Source organism: Camponotus floridanus, unplaced genomic scaffold (genome assembly GCF_003227725.1).
Source record: "Camponotus floridanus strain SB8 unplaced genomic scaffold, Cflo_v7.5 scaffold160, whole genome shotgun sequence".
Lineage (NCBI taxonomy): Eukaryota > Metazoa > Arthropoda > Insecta > Hymenoptera > Formicidae > Camponotus > Camponotus floridanus.
Window position 1 is genome coordinate 231,632 of NW_020229282.1, and position 22,585 is coordinate 254,216.

Sequence of the window (22,585 nt, forward strand, 5' to 3'; positions counted from 1 at the left end):
TCATCCTGTGCGAGAGTGAAAAGCTACGGTGATATGTAATTATCTGTGGAAGATAAATTCAAAAATAAAATGTCTTATCTTTTGGTCTATTAATGAGAGAGAAAGATGGATTCACAGGAATGCAGCATAGTCAATATAAATTCTGATGTTATCTTTGCTTAATAATTTTATTAATAAATGTGTTGTGAGATATTTTCAAATAGAGATTTATGAAATTATTTCTATTTATAATTCCACACGTGTCGAATGTGATGAACGAGAAAATAAACTTTTTATATAATTGCTCATTATACTTTATACACATGCACACGAGAGGATATTGATTCATTTTATGAAAAAAGTGCGTTTATGCGTTATGAAGTTGAAAAAATAATCTTTTCATCTCTTATTTCGCGTTTCAAGTGTACATGGAGAAACAGAGGACCGAAAACGTTATATGAAACACGCAACTACACACGAGAGATTAACGTTATTAAATTTCAATACGAATGAATTATTATTATATCAATGCTTAAACTATTAAACATGTATAATTACTTATATCGCAACAACTCAGCCTATGTGTTTAAGGATACTCGACATATTCTTACTCAGATTATCATTTCATATTATCGCTATATCTTTTACATCTTCTATAGTAATTATCTAATTAAATATTATTTAATACTAATGAATTAAATTAAAGAAATAGCGTAAGTTTATTACAAAATATTAATGAGATGCGTGTAATATTATATTCGAGTCTTTTGTAACTTAATATATCAAGAGTATTGATGATGTCGAAATTGCACGATATCAATTACTACAATTATTTGTACAATACATTTGTAGAATTGTCTTTTTCAAAGAAGAGAAATAAACTACATACATCTCGATCTCGAACTATAAAGAATAAACATTTTAATGTAAGTTTTGTATCAAAATTTGCTGGTGTTCGCAACATTACAACATTGTCTATTTAACTGTAATGTAAAACCAAAACTTTCTTCTCTACAATTACTATCAAGTCGGTTATCGATTACAAGTAAATCGCGATTTGCCTAGAGTATATCCGGATTAGTTTCATTTTTAAGGGACGAAACAGGCCACGATGACGGAATCCCGCTCAATTTGCTGGGTGATAAAGTAAACACCCTGCCCGCAGGGTCGTTCGTCATGGTCTTACTGTTCTGAAAAGTAAAGAATGCTGCTAAACCACTGCAGCGCAATCAGTCAAAAATGCATCGTAAAATTATAAGTCCATTTTGAAGCGTCCAGAGCATTAATAGTGTAAGTCAAATTAAGGATCGAACTTTAATAGGGAAACCGACAAAGTGTAAAATATGCCAACAAATTGATCATTTGTCTCTCGATATTTCTTCCTTCATAAATATACTTCATAAATATATCTTTGTCTTATATTGTTGTTTTACTTGTTCCATCATAATTTTCTTCAGAAATTTATAAACGCAGTACTATCTAATCCAATTTCGCTTAAACTATACAAACTGAGCGAAACAAGTTTTAACAACATAAATTACATTAATTAATATTCCCTTACGGTATTTTCGAGTTATCGAACTTCCTGTTTGAATCGCCGGGACTTACACCAATCCATTCTAGGCTCTCCGTACGCTCCAGGTCGCTTGATGTGCGTTTAACACGAGTTTGGGCATCACCTGCTGTGCGCTCGAATTTGCATCCGAACTGGCGGATTGGAGGGTATACGTGGGCTGCTGGGAACATGTTTCCATATGAATCGGCCAATGTGACTGTTGACACGGATAATCGCAATAAGCTGTGTTCCAACAACAATAAAACAACGCTTCCCGTCCACATTTAGCGCACCACTGCTTTCGTTTGGTCTCTTCGATACATCGAAGCTTTTCCTCTTCGGCCTCTTTGCGAGCTTCCTCGAGCGATCGTAACTTCTCTGCCTCTAGACTTGCACGCATCTCGCGCATGGTACGATCTGGAATTTAATTTAATTTCGTTCTCTGTGATGTTTACAGTGAGATTTCAAAGGTAGGAGGGGGGGCAGAGAGGGAAAGATAAACATACCAGTGTTGTGTTTCAATTCGGCCAGCTGTTGTTGATGCTTCCACTTCATATGTTCCATTTGCATCTTCAAGAAGAATATCTCCTGACAATTTTCGACAGTGCCGTTTTCACCGTTAATATAGGTCTGAGCCGCTTCTTTATAAGTCTCTTCCATCAATTGAGCCATTCTTTTCGCGAGCTCGTTTGCATTTTGATGTAAACGTGCGCTGATCGGTCCAGCCTGTGGAGGCAATAATTGATAAGAGGTGGATGTTTCTTGTTTATTCGGGGAAACCTGGATAAATTCATCTGTATTGAACAACGGGCGTGAAGTCGTGTTTTGTGAATTACGTGATTTACTAGGAAAGGACTTTTTAGCTTTGCTCTCCTTCTTTAAAAGCGAGTTGTGCTCTTTCGTCACATCCTTATTGCCTTGATAGTCGACTGTCGACGAAGTTTGTTTCGCAGCTTCTGTTTTTCCGTTATTCACTACAAATAGCACAACGGATTTATCCGCTACGGGATTTAGTATATTTGTCGATGATGATGACGAAATAGGATGAGTAATCTTTGCGCTTGAAGTTGGTGACAGTGTTATATCGATTTCGGGTATCTTTTGAACAGCCGGCAATTCTTTGTTGTTTAGAGATGTCTTGTTCATTATCATTGCGCTCGGCGAATTCGGTGACGACAGTTTCTCGTTTTCCTTGCTCGCAAAAATAGACTTCAACGCTTTCTCTGCATTCAATTTGTCGACTATTCTTGTTTTCGGTTTGTATACTTTACTGCTCTTCGCGATGCTCTTCGACGCATTTTCCGTTTGCGAAAGCGCTAATTTGGGATTGATGAGATTTTTCAAAAGACTTCTCTTTTGCGTACGCATCGTGTTGGATAATTCATTGGTTGGCGGTGTCGCAGGCTTAGGCGAATTCTCCGTGGACGATTTTGATTCGTCTTTCGATTTTAGCAAATTATTTTTCTCCGAGATATGTTTATTGACATTAGAAGTTGTCGCACTGCTACTTTCAGCGGCATTATTTGCAACCAAAGTATTCAATCGAGATAGTAATGTTTTTGCATTTTTCGACTTCTCATTTTTTACCATTTTATTTTGAGCAACTGGTTCAACTTGAATTTTCTTTTTTAATTTACTATCATCGTCTATATTTGTCTGCGAATTTGAAATATTCTTAACATCAACGATATCTGATTTTTTTTGTACTTTTGGCGTAACTTCGCTCGTCTTTTCACGTTTATCACCGTTTACAGATTCTTTCGAATTATCGTTTGTTTCGCCATTATCAATTGACTCGTCGTTCTGCGATTTCTCTTTAATCGGCAGGTTCCGTCTTCTTACAGGTGTCTTTTTCTTTGAAGTCACAGAGAGCTCGGAATTGGGAAAATAATTGTTAGGTTCAAGCGGATTGTAATTCGGCAGCATCAACTTTATCTGCATCGGGTCATTCGGATTGTACTGCACTTTGGGTGGCGCAAATTTGAATTGACCGTACATAAGCGCGAGTTTTCTACAATGTCGAGTGATTTCTCGCACGCATTCATCCATGTCGGACTTTCGTTTACGTGGAGACGGCGCGGGCGGCTCTTCGGAGTATAGATAAAGATCTTTTGGCGGCACCCAGGCGCGATCGTGCTCACCGAAGAAACGCACGTCCACAAATCCCTGGGAGTTGACGCGTGGCATCGCTTTCGCGGGCCAGAACGGGAAACCCTTCAGTTTGGCCCATACCAGCGGATGCGGTCGACGGCAAGGCTCGATAAACCAGGACGGTTGAGGTCTCGGCAAGTTTCTCCCATGCGCGTAACAATCGGGACAGGCCTCGATCTCCGAGACTTCCTGACGCGCCACTTTGATCATTTGCTTCGCCGCGTTTGTCAGCTTCAATGTGTCCGCATAAACACCACCACCTACCAGATAGCGGCATAATTTATCTATTAAACCTAATAATAGACTTATCGATTTAAACTAAACGTGAATTCGAAAGCAAGCAAGTTAACGTACAGGTGTTAAACACGATGCAATTATGTTGGATCCATTTCGCGTCAGCCATAAATGCGTCAGTGCTGCCATAAAGCTTGGATCGCACATTCGATTCCAAAAGGCTCAAATCCATTGGCTTAACAACATAATCCAGATAGTTTGGTACTTCTGTGATGTCTACTGGTTTGGAGAATGGTTCCGACTGTGTAAATAAAAGTGTTATTTATAAATAAATATCACTAATAGTGTTATTTATAAATAATTATCCATTATAAATAAATATCCATTATATATAAAATGTCCATTATATATAAAATCCATTATAATAAAAATTGACATATTATATAAATATTTAATGACAAAAATAATGCACATACGCCAGGATAGTCGCGCAATCTCTCGACCACGTGCTTCAGTAACATGCACAACTGATCCACAGATAATTGCGCCATGGCCGTGGAACGCGTCTCGGCATTTTCAGCTTTCAAAATGGTTGCACATTCCGCACATATCCATTTCTCCAAGGAAGATGGCATGCCACCTATACATTTTCGATGCCATGAGCGAGGACATGCGGTGCAATGAGCATCGACGTTTTCTTTATGACATCGCCAGCAGAATTGATCACTTGTATTCTTTAGTTTCTTTCTCTTGCTCCTAGTGTTGTTCTCCTCCGCAGAAGATTCCATTGCTGTTGAATTGCTAGAAATATAAACACTTTTCTTTTTATTTCCAACATATAACATTTACAGTTTCATTTGTTTTATAACAAGAGTAATAGCAAGAATCAATTGTTTTCTACATTTAAATGCAAATTTTCCATGAGAATGTTATACTAACCTTAAAGCCTTTCGTTTTCGTTTTAAGGCAGATCCCACTTTTGCCACAGAGTCTTTGTCATCTTCAATTTTAATATCCTTCTCTTCATCCATCTTTTGAGAATCTGCATTTGACATCTGCTTTTTATCCATATTTTGTGTCTCTTGCTTCTTATCTGCTTCATTATCATCCAATTCTTTCTTTACAGTTACTTGTGAGTTTGAATCATGTTTGTTTTCGCTTTCTACATTATCAGCATCCTTTTTTTGCGTATCTGCACATTTATTGCTTGTATCCAAGGTTAAGCTTTTCTTCTCCTCTGTATCGATGCTATTGTTCGGTTCATTCTGCTGATTGACTGTCGAAACAATTGATGATTCTTTCTCATCAGCTTTTGACTGCACAGTTGTATCTATTTTATTTGCAGCACGAGATTTCACAGGATCTTCACAGCTTTCATGGGACGCCATTTTGATTATTACCTTCAGTACAAAGAATGTGATTGGAGAGAAGTATCGACATGGATACATATATCTACACGTATTATCTATTTATGTAATCATAATCACATTATCAGTGTATAATGCAATAAACTATGTAACAGTTATTACAAACTACCAGAATAAACTTTCATGGATACATAAGACACATTTATTGCAGCAACACTTAAATACAAAGATAAGTAATAACAGTGTTATCTTTCACAAGTTCTTACTGCCTATAACATTTCCTACAGTGATAACAACAAATGCTGCTGTTAATAGCAGCAATTTAGCAGCTGTACATCCAAATGCAGCATATCATAGGACATTTTGACAGTGATTATCGCCTTTGTAGAAGCAGCCAAAGTGCTGCTATTTGCAGAAGCACGCGAGTACATGTGAGAGAGCTGTAGAGCAATAAACAGATCTTTACCTTGTAAGGGGCTATCTCTATCTTTCTCTCTCTCTCTCTCTCTCCAGGTAAATACAATGGCTGTGTGTTACTGGTCGTAGCTGTACCACCCTCAAAACATACTCGGACCGCGAGCTGCGCTTAATAAACCGCCAATGTTAGTGAATAGCGAACCGCAATGATGAAATCGACGTTGGTATCTTATTCCCTCGGCCTCATATCGGACAATTTGCCTTCGATGCTACGATGCCAGCCTCGCTTGATCCATCAGTGGCGCCATCTCTCGGCGATTGTACTTTTACGACGCTGATCACGTGACGCTCGTCCTCCGTCCCGCTACGTCTGCGGCTACGTCTTTATTCGCGTTGCACGTCTCTGTTGACAGACGAAGGAAACGCATGACAAGACGTATTATTTGCACGCTAATTTAGAAGTTCTTTTTCATCATATACTCTCCGCATCTCTATCGCATTCCTCTCCTTTTCCTTGAATATAAATGAGTTATGTTTCACTCAAAGAGAATTGTTTTCTTATAAGACTCTAAACGAGAACAGATTTATTTACCGTTCTTAACGATGATGATGATGCTGTTGCTTCGGGTTTTTTTCGAACACTGGGGTAACGACTCCTAAGATACGTCGTACCGTTGACAGTGGCGGAAAATGAGGTTAGACGTAGCTGTCGCATAGTCGTGTCTAGAAGAAAAGCTCGACTAGCTGTTATACCTGGTTTGTGTCTGCCTCTTGTCAGGGAGCGTTGATAATCGCGGTTGTCATCGATAGCGCGAGCTTCGCGAAAAATCCCCCGACGATGGTCTTCCTGTTTGTTATTCGATCTTGAAAGTAGTGTCAGAAATCAGGATGTTTCGGGCGAATAAACTGGCCAAAGTAATCACGATATCAATAACAAGTTTCGTCGATTCATTCTAATATGATCAGACGTTTCCTGCATTTATTCTTTATTTTAAAATTAATTTAAAATTCAATCCAGATTCTACGATACTCTCTCCCTCACCAGTTCAAATAGGTTATGTCACGCTTGGTCACGTGGTCACGTATCTCTCTCTCTCTCTCTCTCTCTCTTCCTCCCTCTCGCTCTCTCTGAGACTGTTCTTTTTAGCTGCGCTACTGCACTAGTGCAATTAGTTAGAGTGAAAGAAAGTATGTTCATCTCTTTCTAACTTATCGCACTAGTGCAGCAGTGCAGCTAAAAAGAACAGACCCTCTGTTTCTCACTGCGACGAAGCGATAGCGCGACCGAGGCGATGTCAAAACGAATGGCTGTGACGGATTATAATTATGGATCGTGTAGATAGTAAACAGTCGTACGTACAACAGCTGTGAGCCTTTATCTAGTCCGAGATAAATGAGGATTATCACGGGTAGCGTGTCACGATGAAAATTGATCGCTGAAGCGACTCGATTAATTTTCAAGGGACATCGAGGCTGGCGGAAAGAAATTATGCCTCGGAAACTCTCTCGTGACAGCTCGATGAAGTAGCGGTGCCTCCTAGGTTATGTTGTTCTGTCAAAGTGTTCGTCGCCTATCGAAGGATTCGTCGCCACGTAGAGAAGAATAAGAGATAATATAATATGGGCGATCATATCGGCGATAACATATTGATCCCGCAGGTCGACAACGTCGTGTTGATCGACAGGAGCGATGGCAGTAACAAGAGCATGGATGGGACACTATGCATCAGTGGTCATCATCTCATCTTATCTTCTAGGCAGGACGACGGGCAGGAGCTCTGGGTAGGCGATACTGATGATTATAAAATTGTTCAAATCAGTCCTCAATTTCTCATCAGGTTCTTTATTCTTGTTAGTTGATGAACCGTAACATCGACGTTGTAGAGAAGAAACTGAACACCCAGAGCCCAGGCGGTAGCATAATATTGAAATGCAAAGACTTTCAGATTCTTCAGTTAGATATTGGTTCCACTAATGATTTAATGAATGCCATATTATCCATAGAAAAGCTGATATCATTAGGTAATTTGATTGTGATATTTATATTATTCGCGAAAATGAGATTATTCTGTCATTTACTTTGCAGATCAGACTCTACAATATCCATTCTTCTATCGACCACAGACAACCAACAATGTCATGGTACAAGTAGAGGATGGATGGACAGCGTTCGCACCTGTCTCTGAGTGGTCCAGATTGTTGGCGGCACACGGGGATGAGTGGCGCATTAGTTATTTGAATAGAGACTATAAGGTGTGCAATTCATATCCATCGGCGGTCATAGTGCCACGTCAGGTGGATGACAAAGTTGTCGTAGCTTCTGCTAGCTTTAGAGACGGCGGAAGATTCCCTGTTTTATGTTACAGACATGAGGGAGGGGTAAGTAATGAATTGTGTTTTTAAAATTATAAAATATAAATATATACTTGAGTGTGCACAATTCATTGTAGAGTATACTGTTGAGAAGCAGTCAGCCATTATGCAGTGCTACTGGTAAAAGATGTAAGGAAGATGAAAGACTGTTGAATGCAGTTTTAGGTCCGGGAAGACGTGGGTAAATATAACTGGCTGCTACACGATTGTCTATAAATCATATCTATTATTTTTAGACACACTTGTTATAGTCATTGTGAATCTCACTTACAGTTACATAGTGGATACGAGATCCATTAGTCAAGCACAGAGCGCCAGAGCCAAAGGTGGAGGCACGGAAATGGACATTGCTTATCCACAATGGCGAAAAGTACATAAACCAGTTCCTCGACCGCACGATTTAGCAGATAGTTTCTACAAGTTAATAGAAGCTTGCAACGATGTGAATAGTTCTACTTCGCAGTGGCTATCGCGATTGGATAGCAGTGGATGGCTAACTGCTGTACAAAGTGCTTTAAACGCAGCTTGCGTTACCGCGCAATGCCTGCATCAAGAAGTCGCAGCTGTGCTAGTGCATGGTGTGTGTGTGTATATATATATATATATATATATATATTAAATATTAATTACATAATATTTAATATATTGTGAAAATTTATATATTCGTGTTTACACACCATCAAATCCCCATCTCCTTTGAAATATATATTAATCTTGTAATAATAATTTTGCACAACTTTAATTTTCAGGCAGCACAGGTAGAGATTCTACATTAGTGGTAACTAGTTTAGCCCAGGCGATCCTGAATCCTGATTGTCGGACGGTACGAGGACTCCAGGCACTCATAGAACGCGAATGGTTGCAAGCGGGCCATCAATTTTTCAGCCGAACCCGTTGTGGAGCGTATCAGTCCTCGAGCTCGCAGAATCCAACGCACGCGCCGACCTTCTTACTCTTTCTCGATTGCCTGTATCAGTTGCATCATCAATTCCAATTCAGTTTCGAGTACACGGTAGATTTACTTATCAGATTGTATAAGCACGCCTATTCTTCAAACTATGGTACATTTTTAGGTATGTCAAATATAAATTATATATTTCTGCTTCATTTACTTTCTTTATTTTAATTATATATATATATATATATATATCAATTTAAAAATATATAATTTTATTTAATATACACGTATATATAAACATATTACGCGGTTCCATAGGTGATTCGGAAGCGGAGAGAATAAAACTACGATTATCGGAACGAACTTATAGCTTGTGGTCGTATATGAATCAACCGGACGTTTTAGAACAGTGGATAAATCCGTTGTACGAACCGAATCCCGGAGTGATCTGGCCCAGCGTCGCACCAATCAGTATTAAACTATGGAGGGAATTGTATCTGGCACATACGAACGCAGCTTCGTGGGATGGTATGCTTTCTTACGCAAAGCAGATCAAACAGAATCACACGGCGGTGCGCAAGGTGGCCGGACAGTTGCATGCGCAGATCAAGCAAGCGTTGGAGGAGATTCGGTCAGATCCGGATATGTCGAGAGGGGACGCGGACGGTCAGGAAGAGCATCCTCGTATCGCGCAATTGAGTCTAGAGTCCCAGAGTACTTGATATAGATTTGTAGAAACCGAGAAAATCTAAAGTCCGCACTGCTGTTCAACGATCTTGTCAATATGCCTTCGATTATATAATACCACGTTAGCTCGTAAGAATCAACTGTCTCCGCGAATAGCCTGCCACGAATGCCGAAGCCTTCGTAATCATGAATTCTCGATTAATTCTTTTTCTTAATATTTCTCTCTGAGATTACAAAAATATATATATCTATTCATCTATTAAAAAAATGGCTCTACTGGTTTTATAAAGCGGATTACATCTGCTGATATATAAAGTCAATCTTGTATATATCTATATGTGTGTAAAAGATATCTCCCGTAATCGACATACATCACATTATGCTCTTCGTCTGTATAGGAAAATTTGCATCACGAAAAACGTGTTTTGTGTAAACGATTCAAACAACACGAGATGAATTGTGATATTTTTTATTTTATAAAACGCACATAACTTGTGTGTATCGCATGTAATAATCTTAACAGTGCATATATTACATATAATAATTTATCAATTATTATATATAATATATATATCATTTCCCTCTTATATTATATACATGTATAATTTATTTATCCAAAAGTAATGTAAGCAAATAAAAATGGACTGTATATTACAAATCCACCATTAAAGAACGAGGGTAAAACTGGCGGATTTTTCATTCGAGTACAGAGAGAGTAAAGGAAATCTCGCTTGTTCGGGGGTACGGACGAGTTTTTACAGTTATTCGGGAAGGATGGCGGGAGGGCGGCGGACCAAAGAGAGAGGAGGAGAGAGAGAGAGAGGAGTTAAGGGCGGGATTGCTGCCGCTGCTGAGGCAAAAGGGGGAGAAGGCTGGAGGGGAAAGCGCGGCAGGTGTTCACACACAAAGAAACTGAAAGGGAATCCCACGGCCATTGGCTCCGCACTCAGGAATGCATCGAGTTTCGTCGTGCATTCGCATTTCGCGATCAAATATATGTACATACACACACACATATACGCATGCATGATCGCTTAATACAGTAAAACGAAGAAGGAAAATTTTATATATATATGCATTTATGTATGTGTTAAATATGATACGTAAAACATATGCACATGCATACGTATACTATTTGTGAGTTGCGTAAAAATTAGAGAGAGAAAGAGCGATCACAGGTATAAAAATTTTTAAGTAAATCAAAATGGTCGCCGTTAGAATCCTAGAAGGAAAGTGTACAAAATCGCGTTACGTGACTCGAAAAATCTTCGGAGGGAAATGGACAAATTTGAGCGGGAAAGATGCAGGAATTTGAAGGAGAACAATTTCGAAATGAAGAAAAGATCTATTGCGTTTCGATTCCTCAAGCCACGTTTCCAGCGCGTCGCGCGAAACGAAAGGTGTACGATCTCTCTCGCTCGCGCGTGGAAATTCGACGACGAAAGATGCAAAGGAGAAGCCTCCGCACATATGCAAGCATAAGTTTACTCTCTCGAGCGGAGAGTCTAAACATCCCAAGGACTAGAACGTCCTTCGACGCGCTCGCGACGCCATTAGGCATTGTGTCTTGGCAGCGTGCGCGCGCGCGCGCACGAAGAGAGAGAGAGAGAGAGCAAACGAGCGAGCGTGCGCGCGGAGATTATTATACCGGTTTCGAATCTGCGTGATGGAGATCCGTGAGAAATTGCGACCTCGCGCCCGTGCGACCGTTATCGTACTCGTGGTAAGTACCACTAAGCAACTTTGGAATATATTTTGATATGTATCTTTTCCGTCTTTTTCAGTTACCTCACGATATCACTTTTCCCAGAAGAAGCTTCTCGGAGACGGGAGAGAGAAAGAGAGAGAGAGGAGAAACAGGTGTCCACCACACGCGCGCACGTTGGTCGGCTCCTTGCGTCGAGGACAGGTCCAGTATCCTTGGATGAGTGTGGATCTAGTCACGCATACAATCGTGAAACGTGGACTGAATTCAAACCCATCCAGGGCCGTTGGACGGGTGATCGACGACGGTTCAACGGGATGAGTCTCTTCCCTCTTCCCTTCGGCGCCGCGTCTTCCTGGGAGTCGTCTTCGCGGAAATTTCCTCGTCTTCGTATTCACGTCCAAGGGAGACACAAACGATGTTGACGGAGCCAGAAAGCAGAGTGATGCGTTCGCTCGAGAATGGCATTAGTGGCCTCACTTGACGGTAGGAGCATTCTCAGAGAAGGGAGCATTCTCGGAGAAGGGGGCCCGCGCCGCTCTCCTGTCCTGTCTCTCCCTCCTTCGGTCCCGCGATCTCTCTTTGTCGTTCTGGTCTTTCTCCCTTACCATCTCTTTTCTCTTTCTTCGCAGGCAGGCACTTACCGCCCCGGTGGGGCCCTTACGTGGAGGGGAGAGAAGGGTCGCTTTTTCCCAAGGCGTCCGGGGATCACAACAAAGAAAGATGCGATTTTCGAAGCGAAGAGCGGAGAACGAAGCAACCGCCGAGAGACGTTTCTGGACAGCAGCCTGTGTATGTGTGTACGAGAGCGATAGATAGATCTCTTTCTCTCTCTCTTTCTTGCGTTAGGAGACTTATACCGGAAAGCGATGCCGTTTTCTCGAATAAAACGTGCTCGCTCGCTCCGCTTCCGCGAATCAGCGAGATGAATGCCGGATTCTTTTTTTTATCAGCTCGCCAAAGGAAAGTAGTATAGTCTCGTTATACGTAATCTTATTATAATCATATCCAAGTAGTATCGAAATGTAAACTCAGGGGGTTTCGAGTTCCTATTTCACAAAAAAAATACCGAAATGAGCGCCACTGTCGAAAACAAAACTGCTATAAGGACGACTTTGAGGGCGTTTTCTTACCTGAAATGAAAATTCAAAGAATTTTAGTAACGGTTGTAAGCGACAAAAAATTCAAGTTTGACAAGGTTGACAAAGAATGCAAGAATGCATTATTTCTTTCTTAAAAAATTTTACGTCGAACGTTTTCCCACGCTACAAATTAAGCAAAAATTATATTATTTTTTTTTAATAAAGATATTTACCAAAATTTATCATAATTCTTTTTAGTAAAAATATTTTTAAGATGAAGAATTGAAAAATTATTGGAAAAATTTTTAAACTTACTTGAATTCATAAAGACATTTTTTTGAAAGACTTGAGAATTATAGAATGCGTGTAAATTTCTTGAAGAAGAACAACGGCAAATGAAATTTAGAAAAACATCCGATGATATATATATATCTTTATCGCTCTAAAGATTTCAGTTTAAGACGATTCCTTTATATGCTAATATGTCTTATTGTATTTTAGATGTTCGAATATGACGTTTTATATTGGCGAATTCTCAGGTATAGGACGTCGATTGTGTTGCGCAATAGCGAGCGTGACCTTGAACTTCATCTTCTTTTATCTTTCTCCCACAGCATCCTGAGAGAAAAGCTACCGCAGCGGTGGTTCGTCCAAAGAGATGCGGCGTCATTTCGTATTCAAATAACACCAAGTTTTATCCTTTTATTTTTAGCTAAAAAAATATCCGAATAATAATATAATTATAATTTCAATCGGTTAAATTTTCAATCGTAAAAATATAGACTAACGTATCTTGCCTTTTAATTATCATTTCCGACTTTGCTTTACATAGTTTAACTATTTCAATCAATAGTTTAAATATCTCCGAAATTTGCATCACTAATTTCTCATATCTTTTAACTATATTTTATACATCTTGCATCCTGAATATTATTTTATTACCACGAATCGTGCGTGATAAATATCGTATATGATGTCAATGTAATATATACGAATATATTAGATCTCTAGGTCCGGTTGCGAACCGCTTGGGACTTTAGAGAGAGTCTCTAGAAACCGAGAAATCTCATGATAAAAAGAAAAGAAAAAAAGGCAACGATAACGCGCAGGATGTAGGAAAATTCTGAATGTCAGGAAAATACTGTAGGCATTGTAAAGCAGAACGCAACGGTAGTTTTGATAAATAAAAAGCTTATTCTCGCGCGATTGGATCTCAGTCGTCAAACGTCTCATTGAAACAATTTATGTAGGAAGAATATTATTTCAAAATTTTTATTTTCTAAGAATATATATAGAAAAAGACACGTGGTCAATCTCACGACTGAAGGAAAATCGCGCAATTATCGATAAAAGATTACTTTAATTTAATCATTTATTTTTTCTGAATTAAATGAAAATTTTTGATTATCTTTTTAGGATATTGTTTAGAGAGAGTGATTGGATTATATCAAAAATATCGTGACTTTGAGGCTTGAGTTTGACTGGAAAAATCGGAGCACCGCTGTCGAGAGGTAAGACTAAAGACGGTTGCGAATAGAAAAGAAGAAAGATAGAGAGCGAGAAAAAGAGAGAAAGGGAGCGCTAGGTCATGGAAAACGAAGGGGAAGGAGAAGCTCGCAAATTGTCGTTTCCATAGTGATTTATACGTCGAGCTCTCCCTGAAGTATCTTGGAGCGAAAAATCAGTGCAAGACCGATCTAAAAATTCGATTCAAGCGCACTCTATCGATTGCAAAGCGAATCTTCAAGCGAAATATTTACCTTTAAGATAAGATTTCCAGAAAATGATTGCAGCGTTATCTAATGAGGGTAATTAAATGTCGTTTATCGTCTAAGGATAAGTTTATACTGCTTTAAAAAGTAGCAAAGAATCAATATAGATGACTCTGATTGTATCAATAGACCGCGGCAAAGTCTGTTTATATAGGCTGCATTCTCTGAAATTCATTGTTAGTATTATAAATCTATGATATATGTAACATATAGATTTGCAGAAAATAAATTAAAAAACAATCTATTAAATTTTTAATTAGAAAGTTTTTCATTTTTAATAATTTAATAATTGTACATTTTTATTCAATACGTTTAGGTTTGTAATTTTATTTCATCCATCTAAATAATTTTATCTGTTTTTATTCTCTTTTTATTCATTTATAATAATTCGATATATTTTGATCGAGCAAGTTTTAAATTCTCATTTGATTTTGATCTCTTGTAAAAGTTTAATTTACTAATCGACTTATTTTTCTTAAGAATACTTTTTGTCTTTTCAGACAAAGAAGATTTTTTAAGAAAATCCATTCGTTTTAAAGCAACACATGTGCACGTGTTAGCAGAGTTACTACAAGACGATGCTTCGAGGACTAGCTTTCTTTTTGCCTCGAGAGACGAAAGAGAGAAGATGTATAGTAGCACGCATGAAGCAGCGCGTTCCTTGCATCGCGGTAAACTGGTATTTTGCCAACCAGCAATCGTGCAAAACGATGCTCCAATAATTCAATGCTATTCGGAGCTAACGGAATTATCGCCTTCAACCGCGAGTTGAAACATCAAACGAGTAATTAGCGGATCACGTTTGCGAAGGTAATATAATCGCATTGCAATATTTAGAAACAAAGAAGAAAAAATTTAAACTACACTTGAGACGCCTGCGAGTTCAAAAAGAGTTTAAGTTGTAAAAACAGCAACGCTGTTCGTTCAAAAGCGAAATAGAGAAGACACCGACGAAAGATTCTAGAGCATCGTAGACGCCTTCGCTTCTAGAAGCGAGAAAATTCAGTGAAAGAGTCGCTCGATGCAGTGACAGTGCTTTCGAGGTCAGTAGACCATGCGAGTCTCGCTGTAAACTTTAAATCCATTTATACGACCGTCTCTCTCCTGGCGCTTTTTTGTAAATACGCTCAGCGGCGTAGCGGCTGTCGTTTCCTGAAACGTCAACCACTGAAACGACGATCACGTGCCGATCGCGCGAAAAATTCATCTAAACGACGAGGAGATATCATGTGAAGCTATCTCGATGAGAAGACTTTGCCTCTTCAAGTAACGGAAATTTAAAAGCAGCGCGAGTTTGCGATATCGTATATACACATACGCGTGCAAATTCATTTTGAAATTGGAGGTTTTAAAATAGTAGAAAGGGAGGGAGAGGGATGAAAGCTTTCTTCTTTTCTGAGCAAGAATACGCATCAGCGTTCAGATTTTTCTTCGTTTTCCAGGAGTAACCAGCAGGGCTACGTCACTGGCGGGGTCCTCGTGACACAGATCAACGGCGGCAACTATAACGGTATCCATCGGCGTGACCTACTCTCGGCGAAGTCGCGCTCTGTCGGTTCTCCACCTTCGTCCTCTCTTCGTTTTACGTCTTTCTTCTGGACTCTCCTTTCGTCCAGGGCCGAATGGCTAGTATGAGCATAAAATGTATATTTGTCGATTTTATACAGAGATTATATTATGCCCTATCAAAGAGGCGATATATTTCATATTCTATAGGACAAAAATATTCATCTTACACTTAAAATATTAATATATACAATATTTTTTCCCAAAAGACTATGTATCGCTCTAATAATATTTAAATGTTCAATTTTATTCCTTCTAAACAGGAGTATCGGAGACCTGCCGTCTTGCGATTGCCTCGTCTACTCTCCTGTCCGACCGGAAATCACTGGAATCAGGACATGGGCGAGGCGAGATGATCGGCCGCCACTGCCGTATAGCATCTTCTCTCCCGTATGCGGTGGGCTACACTTTTTCTTCCACGTGAGAAACATCGGTATGGGTCGTATGGGCGGACGACCGGACCGCGGCTGATTACGGACAGTAATGAAAGCGGCCTGCTTGAGCACGGTGGGTAGATAGGTAGGTGCGCATCGCCGTCTGTCATGTAGCCGCGCACCTTCCGCATCTTTTGCCGCGCCGCACCTTCGTCGTCGAAGCCATCAATGAGACCGACGACAGCCGTCGCCGTTGTCGTTCCTCGCGCATAGCAGGGTGACATAGCCGAGACCTTGCGAGAGAGAGATTCGAATTGTCGATTGTCACGGTTCAACCGCGGGTCCAGCCGCTGGACCAGCGAGTTATGAGAGCGATCGCGCCCTTCGTTTTTCTGGTGAGCTTCTGCTTCAGGTCAACTCTTTATTGCTTTCATTTTCTGTGAAGATGAGTGAACAAAGTGTTTGTCACGTGTTAAATTACTTGTAGAGATGGATGAATCGAAAGAGGAAGTATTCATTTCTACGGGATCGCCTAATTTGCGGATTACTTGGTTTTAATTGTCATTTGATTCTACCTCTCATCATTTTTAATTAATTCCGCTTATTGTCAGTCATTTAAATAATAGTCTGTGAGATATGGAACAAGCTTATTACAACGTTTGAATTTCTAGAACGAATTAAATTTTTTTCTTTATTTTTTTTCGATTCAATTAATTTTTCTCCTAAGGATTAAAGTGAATTGATAAAGGAACTGGATTCAATGATCTTAATCGATGTCTGTTCAAATCGAAAAATCTTCTACTTAAGATGTTTATCAAACTTTCCAAATTTCAATTCGTTTACTAATTAATGTATTTAATTTTATTAAACAATTAATTTTTATTAAGAGAAGAATTAAAACAATAATTGTCTAAATAAAATCGCTCAGTTTATGCAATAGAATTTTTACTTTAATTTCATACTCTACGCCGACATGAAAAAAAATATCATTTTAATTTTTTTTCTCGATGATTTTAATTTATATTTTCTGAAGAGAATCCCAAATCTAGAGATCGAAATGTCTAAATTTAGCACGATATAATATATTAATAAACGTAACTGTCAATCGCTGTAGCTCATGCATTGCTTCTACTTTTTAAATTTTAAAATCGATCAATAGGAAAAGGTTCAATTACATACAATGAAGCATTTGACCACTCGTGTTGCAGGTGATTGCATTGCAGTTGACGAAATGTCAAATCAGCGGTGGTGGGCCAAGCACGTTCGGATACGACGCGTCCTCATCCTGCAGCAAACCGTATTCGCGCACGGGACGCGCCCACCACGAGGATCTACCTTGTGACTTTCGCCGACAGAACTGGTGCACGATCGCCGGTACCAATTATCCTTGGTACTATGTCCATTTGCGTATATGTCTCTTCCGCTCTTAATGATTGATATTCTTTCAACTTTCGCCCGTCCGACATTTGTACGCGCGCGCACGACGGTGTGGCGAAAGTTTCAACGTTATATGTCGTCTAAAAGTAAAATCAAACTAGATCGAAGAAGTATCTGCTTTAAAATTGAAATTTTAGATCAACGCGGTTTAATTTTTAAATTCTTTTCTTTTATTTCCATATCATACATTTCTTTATTTCGAATATATCATTTATACATATCTTTTTCTTTCTTATATAACATTTTAATTTCAAATAATTAATTTTGTTTTCATTTTACTTTTCATATAAATTAAAATAGAGAAGTAGAAAAATAAGAGAAAAAGAAAATTCTATGATATGGAAATGTAAAAAAAATATGCTCTTAAATAATTAAAAGGTTTCATGTGAAATATATTGATTCTGTTAAAGTAAGTTTTTATTTCTAATGTTTTACATATTGTGTATTGTCATTTTTAGAATAAGATATGTAATTCTCACACTAGTTAAAAGATTCTTATATGAGGAAAAAATCTATTTAGTTTTGTCAGTTATTATTTTATTACTTATTTTATTGCGTTTTATTATGCTTTGTTAGTGTAATCCTATTCTTCCGTTTTTCGTTTACAGGCACGCAGTACGTCGATTCGTGCAAGAGAATCAAGGATTGATGAGACGCATGTACGGCGACGAGAGTTACATCAATATTCTGCGAACGGAATTCGAGAAGAATGATATTGAATTCAAGTACGACGAGTACCATCATTATTTCGCCGATGATCTAAGGTAGATCTCCTTTCTCTTACAATTTCTTTCGGCAATGTTTTATTATTATATTACTTGCTTTTTTTCTTAATTTTTGAGTATTTCTAAACTTTAATACGTATATTTTAATTTCTTTTTTAAATTTATCTTGTGGAAATAAATTTAAATTATCATCTCATGTGCGATTTTCAGACAATTTCAATATAACAATGATTATGAATTGATTGATGATGATCAGTCAAAGTTTAATGCGAACGAGGACGAGAGTCGCGGATTCACTAGTCGTTCCTTTAATGATCCTATCGCCAAACGACTGAACAAATTTCCGAAGCTCAGCGAATATACTAGACCGCACTTCAGACCCACTGAACAAACCACTAGTTCGACTGTCTCAAGCACGAAGATTCCATCTTTGATTTTGTCTTCAACATCGACTAGTGCTACGACTTTCGACACGCGTACGCCATCCTTGACAACACCCGTGTCTAATACTACTGTAATGGATGAGAAACAAAAAGAGATCAAGACTCAACCTCTTGTAACAATATCTTCAACGTTTTCAAACACCACTGTTGAGATTGCTAATGGTGATGATGTTGCGGTAAATAACACGACAACAGCATTGCCAAGCATTACTGTGGCTGAGATCGTCAGAGAACAAAATTTTAGCATTAACGAGATTCCCGGGCAGAACGACAGAATCGACGAAGACCTGGAGGAACTTGGAGAAGTGCTAATGCAAGAATCAGAAGAAACAACAATTAGAGAAACAACTTTGGAATCAACCGAAACAACGAGTATCGTCTCTACGGAAACATTAACTGATCGAGATGAGGAAGCGGAAATGTTAAACGTTGCTACGAAGACAACTGTACATGAAGACATAGTAGCTGCACCAAGCAATGAGCAACAACAGTTTAGACCGCGTCCCGAGTATCGACCATCGAGCGTGGCCGAATCAGCAAGTGTCAGTGGACAACTTTATCAGGACGTCGCGGCCAAGGATCATGAGCCAGTACTGAAAGTTAGAGGAGTGTGAGTATAATAATCTTATATTTCTTCTTATCTCTCTTCATAATTAAAATTCCGACTTATCAAATTGAAAAATTAAAATAAAATAAATTTTTTTATTTACCTGAGATTTTAATTAAATGTTAAGAAAAGACTTTTTATAAAAATGTATTTAAAGATCTTTAAAGAAAATTATATTAAAAATATTACATATAAAGCAATTAACAAGGTTTTTAAAGAAGAAAGAGAAAAAAAGATAAAAACTACCATAAAAGTACAAAAGTAATTATAAAAAAATATAAAAAAATATAGTATATAATTAATATTAAATATAAGAGACTCTCTTATGAGAATATAATTTCATTCAGTCACCAATTTTTACTATCTTTGCAGAAACGCTTGTCCAGTAAAAGAGGAAGTTGTAGCACCATTTTGGGCTAACAACACTCGCGGTGAGGTCTTGGCTCTTCTTAATCTCTATCCCTTCGAGCAATATGTGCATTGGGAAAAATGCACGTAAGTATCATCGTTTCTGGACAAGAGAAAAACGAATAATAAATCTATGAAAAATATTACTTCAAATATTTATAAAATTATTTTAAATTGTGCCTAAAATTTTAAAAAAAGATCTTGTACAATTAAAATGCCAAGATTGTATCAGATTAATATTTAGACAAACATGATTTCAAAATGCTTAAAATTTTAAATGATTGAATAATAAAATTTTTTACTTTAAACTGAATTATTCACTTCTAAAATAAATTACTTTAGTATTACAGAAAAATTTTTCAGAAACTGTTTTATCCATTCTTTGCCGAATTCTTATTTCTCATTTTTTTGTCTGTTGAATTTTCATTTCTCGATTGCAGACACGAGAACAAGCAAATGCATTGTCGTGACGGGTGCAGATGCGAGCAGCAGTATCGTCTACATCGGCTGTTGGCTTATGATCCAAATAATGAATGTCGCGGAATTTTCAGCGATTGGTTCAAGTTTCCAAGCTGCTGCGTCTGCCGTTGTTATGATCTGCCATTAGAGTTTCATCGAGTGACATCACGTTCACCACGCACCTCGCGCAAGCGACGAATCAAGATGCAACCACCAACGCGGGACCGTTATCCGTGATCTAATTGTATTTTCGCTGGCCGATCGCCAAATAACACAACGTAAGTATAAAAAATCCCGCTAGATAAAATCGTACGCAAAATTCTAAAAAATGCAGTTACAAATCGATTCTTTAATTGGAAAAATCTCTGTTCAATTCGATAGTGATTGTTAATATTTATTATTGTTAATGTTTTGTCGAAATATCTTTATATTTTTTTATATGTACCAAATATGTTTCATGCATTAAAGTTTTATATACAAAATATATGTCCATAGGAAACTTTTTGCATATTTATAAATATTTATGAAAAGCATATTTATAAATATTTATATATTATCGTTAATATTATATGATACTTTATGATAAATTAAGCTGGAGAAAGATAATTGTAATCGCGCGCGAAAGTGTCAGAGAAAAATATGATTAAATTTTAATAGAAAGGTCATATTCTCTTATACATGTATAACAGATAAAAAAATATTTTTATTATTTTTTATTATTCGTTTACATTTTCGTTTATAATCCATTAAAGCGATTTGTATAAGATTTCGTTAATCCAAAATTATTTTTGTTGGCAAAGTTATTCTTGCAAACATAATATATCATAAAAAAATAATACAATAATAAGAAATAATAAAATTAAATTAAAATAAAATCATTTTTGTCTGAAGAAACTTATTTCATAATCATTCACATAAAATAATTAAAAAAAGAGATAGCAATATATATAAATATATAATATACCAGATGTCTAGAAAATCGCAATCCTTCGGGACCCAAAAAGAAGGAAAAAAATTATATAAATATTGGTCCGCGGAAATAAGTCGTTTCCGAGTTATAGCCACTTTTATGTTAGAAAAGTCGTAATTTATAGTCCACTTGGCATCCCTCTTTAAAAATTTTTTTTTAAATTTAAAATTTAAAATTTAAATTTGAAATTTAAAAATTTAAATTTAAAATTTAAAAATTTAAATTTAAAATTTCAAATTTAAAAATTTAAATTTCAAATTTAAAAATTTAAATTTAAAATTTAAAAATTTAAATTTCAAATTTCAAATTTAAAAATATAAATTTAAAAATTTGAATTTAAAATTTAAATTTTTAAATTTAAAAAGTTAAAATTTATAAAAATTTAAAAAAGAGGAATGCCAAGAATTAAGATTTCTCTTTTAACATGATTATTACATATTTAGAATGATAACAAATGTAATAGAGCAAAGTGTGTAAAATATTATTAAAAAAAAATTATTGAATAATAATACTATTATATACTCTTTGGCAAATATTACACTAATCAATGTACTTTTTCGAGATTTTAAAAGATTATGTACATATATTTATTCCATGTATTTGCGCGTCAACGCTAAGCTAAAAACTTAATATAATATATATAACGCTCAATATTATAATTAATAATATATAATTAATAATATATATATTTTCAATATGTTATAAGGCTCGTGAATAAAATATTTTTATACTCTATATTCTGTTTTCGTAATCGTTCTTTGTGCAATATTTAATAGATATTTCTGTAATCTAAAGTTATTAATAATTGTTTGATTTATTCTCACAAAATTCTTAAAAACTATTTAATTTATATTAATAATTAACCAATAGAATTCATGCGTGCATTGGTGTGTAGATTATCCCGAAATAAAATAAAATAGTGCGGTCGTTTCATTATATATCTGACTTTATTTTTCTTACTTCCTTTACATATCTCCGACAACGTTGTGTGTCTTACAAAGAAGAAGGTTCACAAACAGTAACGATCTTGAAAACGTTAATACTTTTTTTCTATTTCGGGCATTAGTGGGTGGCGCGGTGAATACAATAATACCGATTATATGTCTTGTCGTACACATTCATTACATGGTATTACAAACGTCATATTATTCGTATCCCGTCGTAATATATATGTATATATGTACATGTTATATATATAATGCAGAGGATGTTTCGTATTCGGATACGCGACACTCTGTAATATTTACGCATAAAATTTACGCGTCTTTACGTATGTGTAATCGTGTAATAACGCGTCATATAGTAGTAAGTAAGAGATGTAAGTGTGTGTATATTTATTAAATACCAGCTAAAACATTTGGTATCAAAACTATTGC

At 36.9% G+C, this 22,585-nt stretch overlaps 3 protein-coding genes across 11 annotated transcripts; 2 read left to right on the forward strand and 1 right to left on the reverse strand.

Annotated features, from left to right (window-relative positions):
- Nucleotides 1–883: 883 nt before the first annotated feature.
- On the reverse strand, nt 884–6,773 carry LOC105249034 (protein kinase C-binding protein 1). 8 transcript variants are annotated; one of them, XM_025407123.1, is made up of 9 exons: nt 6,746–6,773; nt 6,296–6,609; nt 5,753–6,216; nt 4,859–5,319; nt 4,396–4,720; nt 4,040–4,220; nt 2,041–3,969; nt 1,659–1,951; nt 884–1,169 (listed from the first exon to the last, which is right to left on the reverse strand). In XM_025407123.1, exons 4-9 carry the CDS (start codon nt 5,305–5,307, stop codon nt 1,041–1,043), a joined length of 3,306 nt encoding a protein of 1,101 aa, XP_025262908.1. In that variant the 5' UTR covers nt 5,308–5,319; nt 5,753–6,216; nt 6,296–6,609; nt 6,746–6,773; the 3' UTR covers nt 884–1,040. The 8 variants fall into 8 exon arrangements, 7 of the variants coding, with proteins under 7 accessions (XP_025262908.1, XP_011252474.1, XP_011252473.1 ...); XR_889022.3 differs by lacking the exon at nt 6,746–6,773 and having other exon boundaries at nt 1,541–1,951; nt 6,296–6,739; XM_011254172.3 differs by lacking the exon at nt 6,746–6,773 and having other exon boundaries at nt 5,753–6,106; nt 6,457–6,739.
- A 191-nt stretch (nt 6,774–6,964) lies between these two features.
- On the forward strand, nt 6,965–10,242 carry LOC105249035 (myotubularin-related protein 9). Its single transcript, XM_011254175.3, has 7 exons — nt 6,965–7,485; nt 7,560–7,725; nt 7,790–8,082; nt 8,154–8,257; nt 8,350–8,654; nt 8,826–9,149; nt 9,293–10,242. Exons 1-7 carry the CDS (start codon nt 7,324–7,326, stop codon nt 9,694–9,696), a joined length of 1,758 nt encoding a protein of 585 aa, XP_011252477.2. The 5' UTR covers nt 6,965–7,323; the 3' UTR covers nt 9,697–10,242.
- Nucleotides 10,243–13,306: 3,064 nt separating this feature from the next.
- On the forward strand, nt 13,307–20,679 carry LOC105249036 (protein spaetzle 4). 2 transcript variants are annotated; one of them, XM_025407124.1, is made up of 10 exons: nt 13,307–13,618; nt 13,865–14,256; nt 14,721–15,263; nt 15,663–15,864; nt 16,050–16,555; nt 17,369–17,550; nt 18,206–18,361; nt 18,533–19,375; nt 19,745–19,867; nt 20,221–20,679. In XM_025407124.1, the coding sequence occupies exons 5-10, from the start codon at nt 16,526–16,528 to the stop codon at nt 20,474–20,476; spliced, it is 1,590 nt and encodes a 529-aa protein (XP_025262909.1). In that variant the 5' UTR covers nt 13,307–13,618; nt 13,865–14,256; nt 14,721–15,263; nt 15,663–15,864; nt 16,050–16,525; the 3' UTR covers nt 20,477–20,679. The 2 variants fall into 2 exon arrangements, with proteins under 2 accessions (XP_025262909.1, XP_011252478.1); XM_011254176.3 differs by having other exon boundaries at nt 13,865–13,959; nt 15,663–15,849.
- Nucleotides 20,680–22,585: the final 1,906 nt, after the last annotated feature.

Bases quoted from the DNA above. Each gene is read 5' to 3' on its own strand.
- LOC105249034 (XM_025407123.1), bottom strand. From the start codon at position 5,307: ATGGCGTCCCATGAAAGCTGTGAAGATCCTGTGAAATCTCGTGCTGCA. The intron at 4,721-4,858 runs GTTAGTATAACA...TTATATTTCTAG, and splicing joins CGAAAACGAAAGGCTTTAAG to CAATTCAACAGCAATGGAAT. The intron at 3,970-4,039 runs GTACGTTAACTT...TAGGTTTAATAG, and splicing joins TTGCATCGTGTTTAACACCT to ATAAATTATGCCGCTATCTG.
- LOC105249036 (XM_025407124.1), top strand. From the start codon at position 16,526: ATGAGAGCGATCGCGCCCTTCGTTTTTCTG. The intron at 16,556-17,368 runs GTGAGCTTCTGC...CTCGTGTTGCAG, and splicing joins TCGCGCCCTTCGTTTTTCTG to GTGATTGCATTGCAGTTGAC. The intron at 18,362-18,532 runs GTAGATCTCCTT...TGCGATTTTCAG, and splicing joins TATTTCGCCGATGATCTAAG to ACAATTTCAATATAACAATG.
- LOC105249035 (XM_011254175.3), top strand. From the start codon at position 7,324: ATGGGCGATCATATCGGCGATAACATATTGATCCCGCAGGTCGACAAC. The intron at 7,486-7,559 runs GTAGGCGATACT...TATTCTTGTTAG, and splicing joins ACGACGGGCAGGAGCTCTGG to TTGATGAACCGTAACATCGA. The intron at 8,083-8,153 runs GTAAGTAATGAA...AATTCATTGTAG, and splicing joins GTTACAGACATGAGGGAGGG to AGTATACTGTTGAGAAGCAG.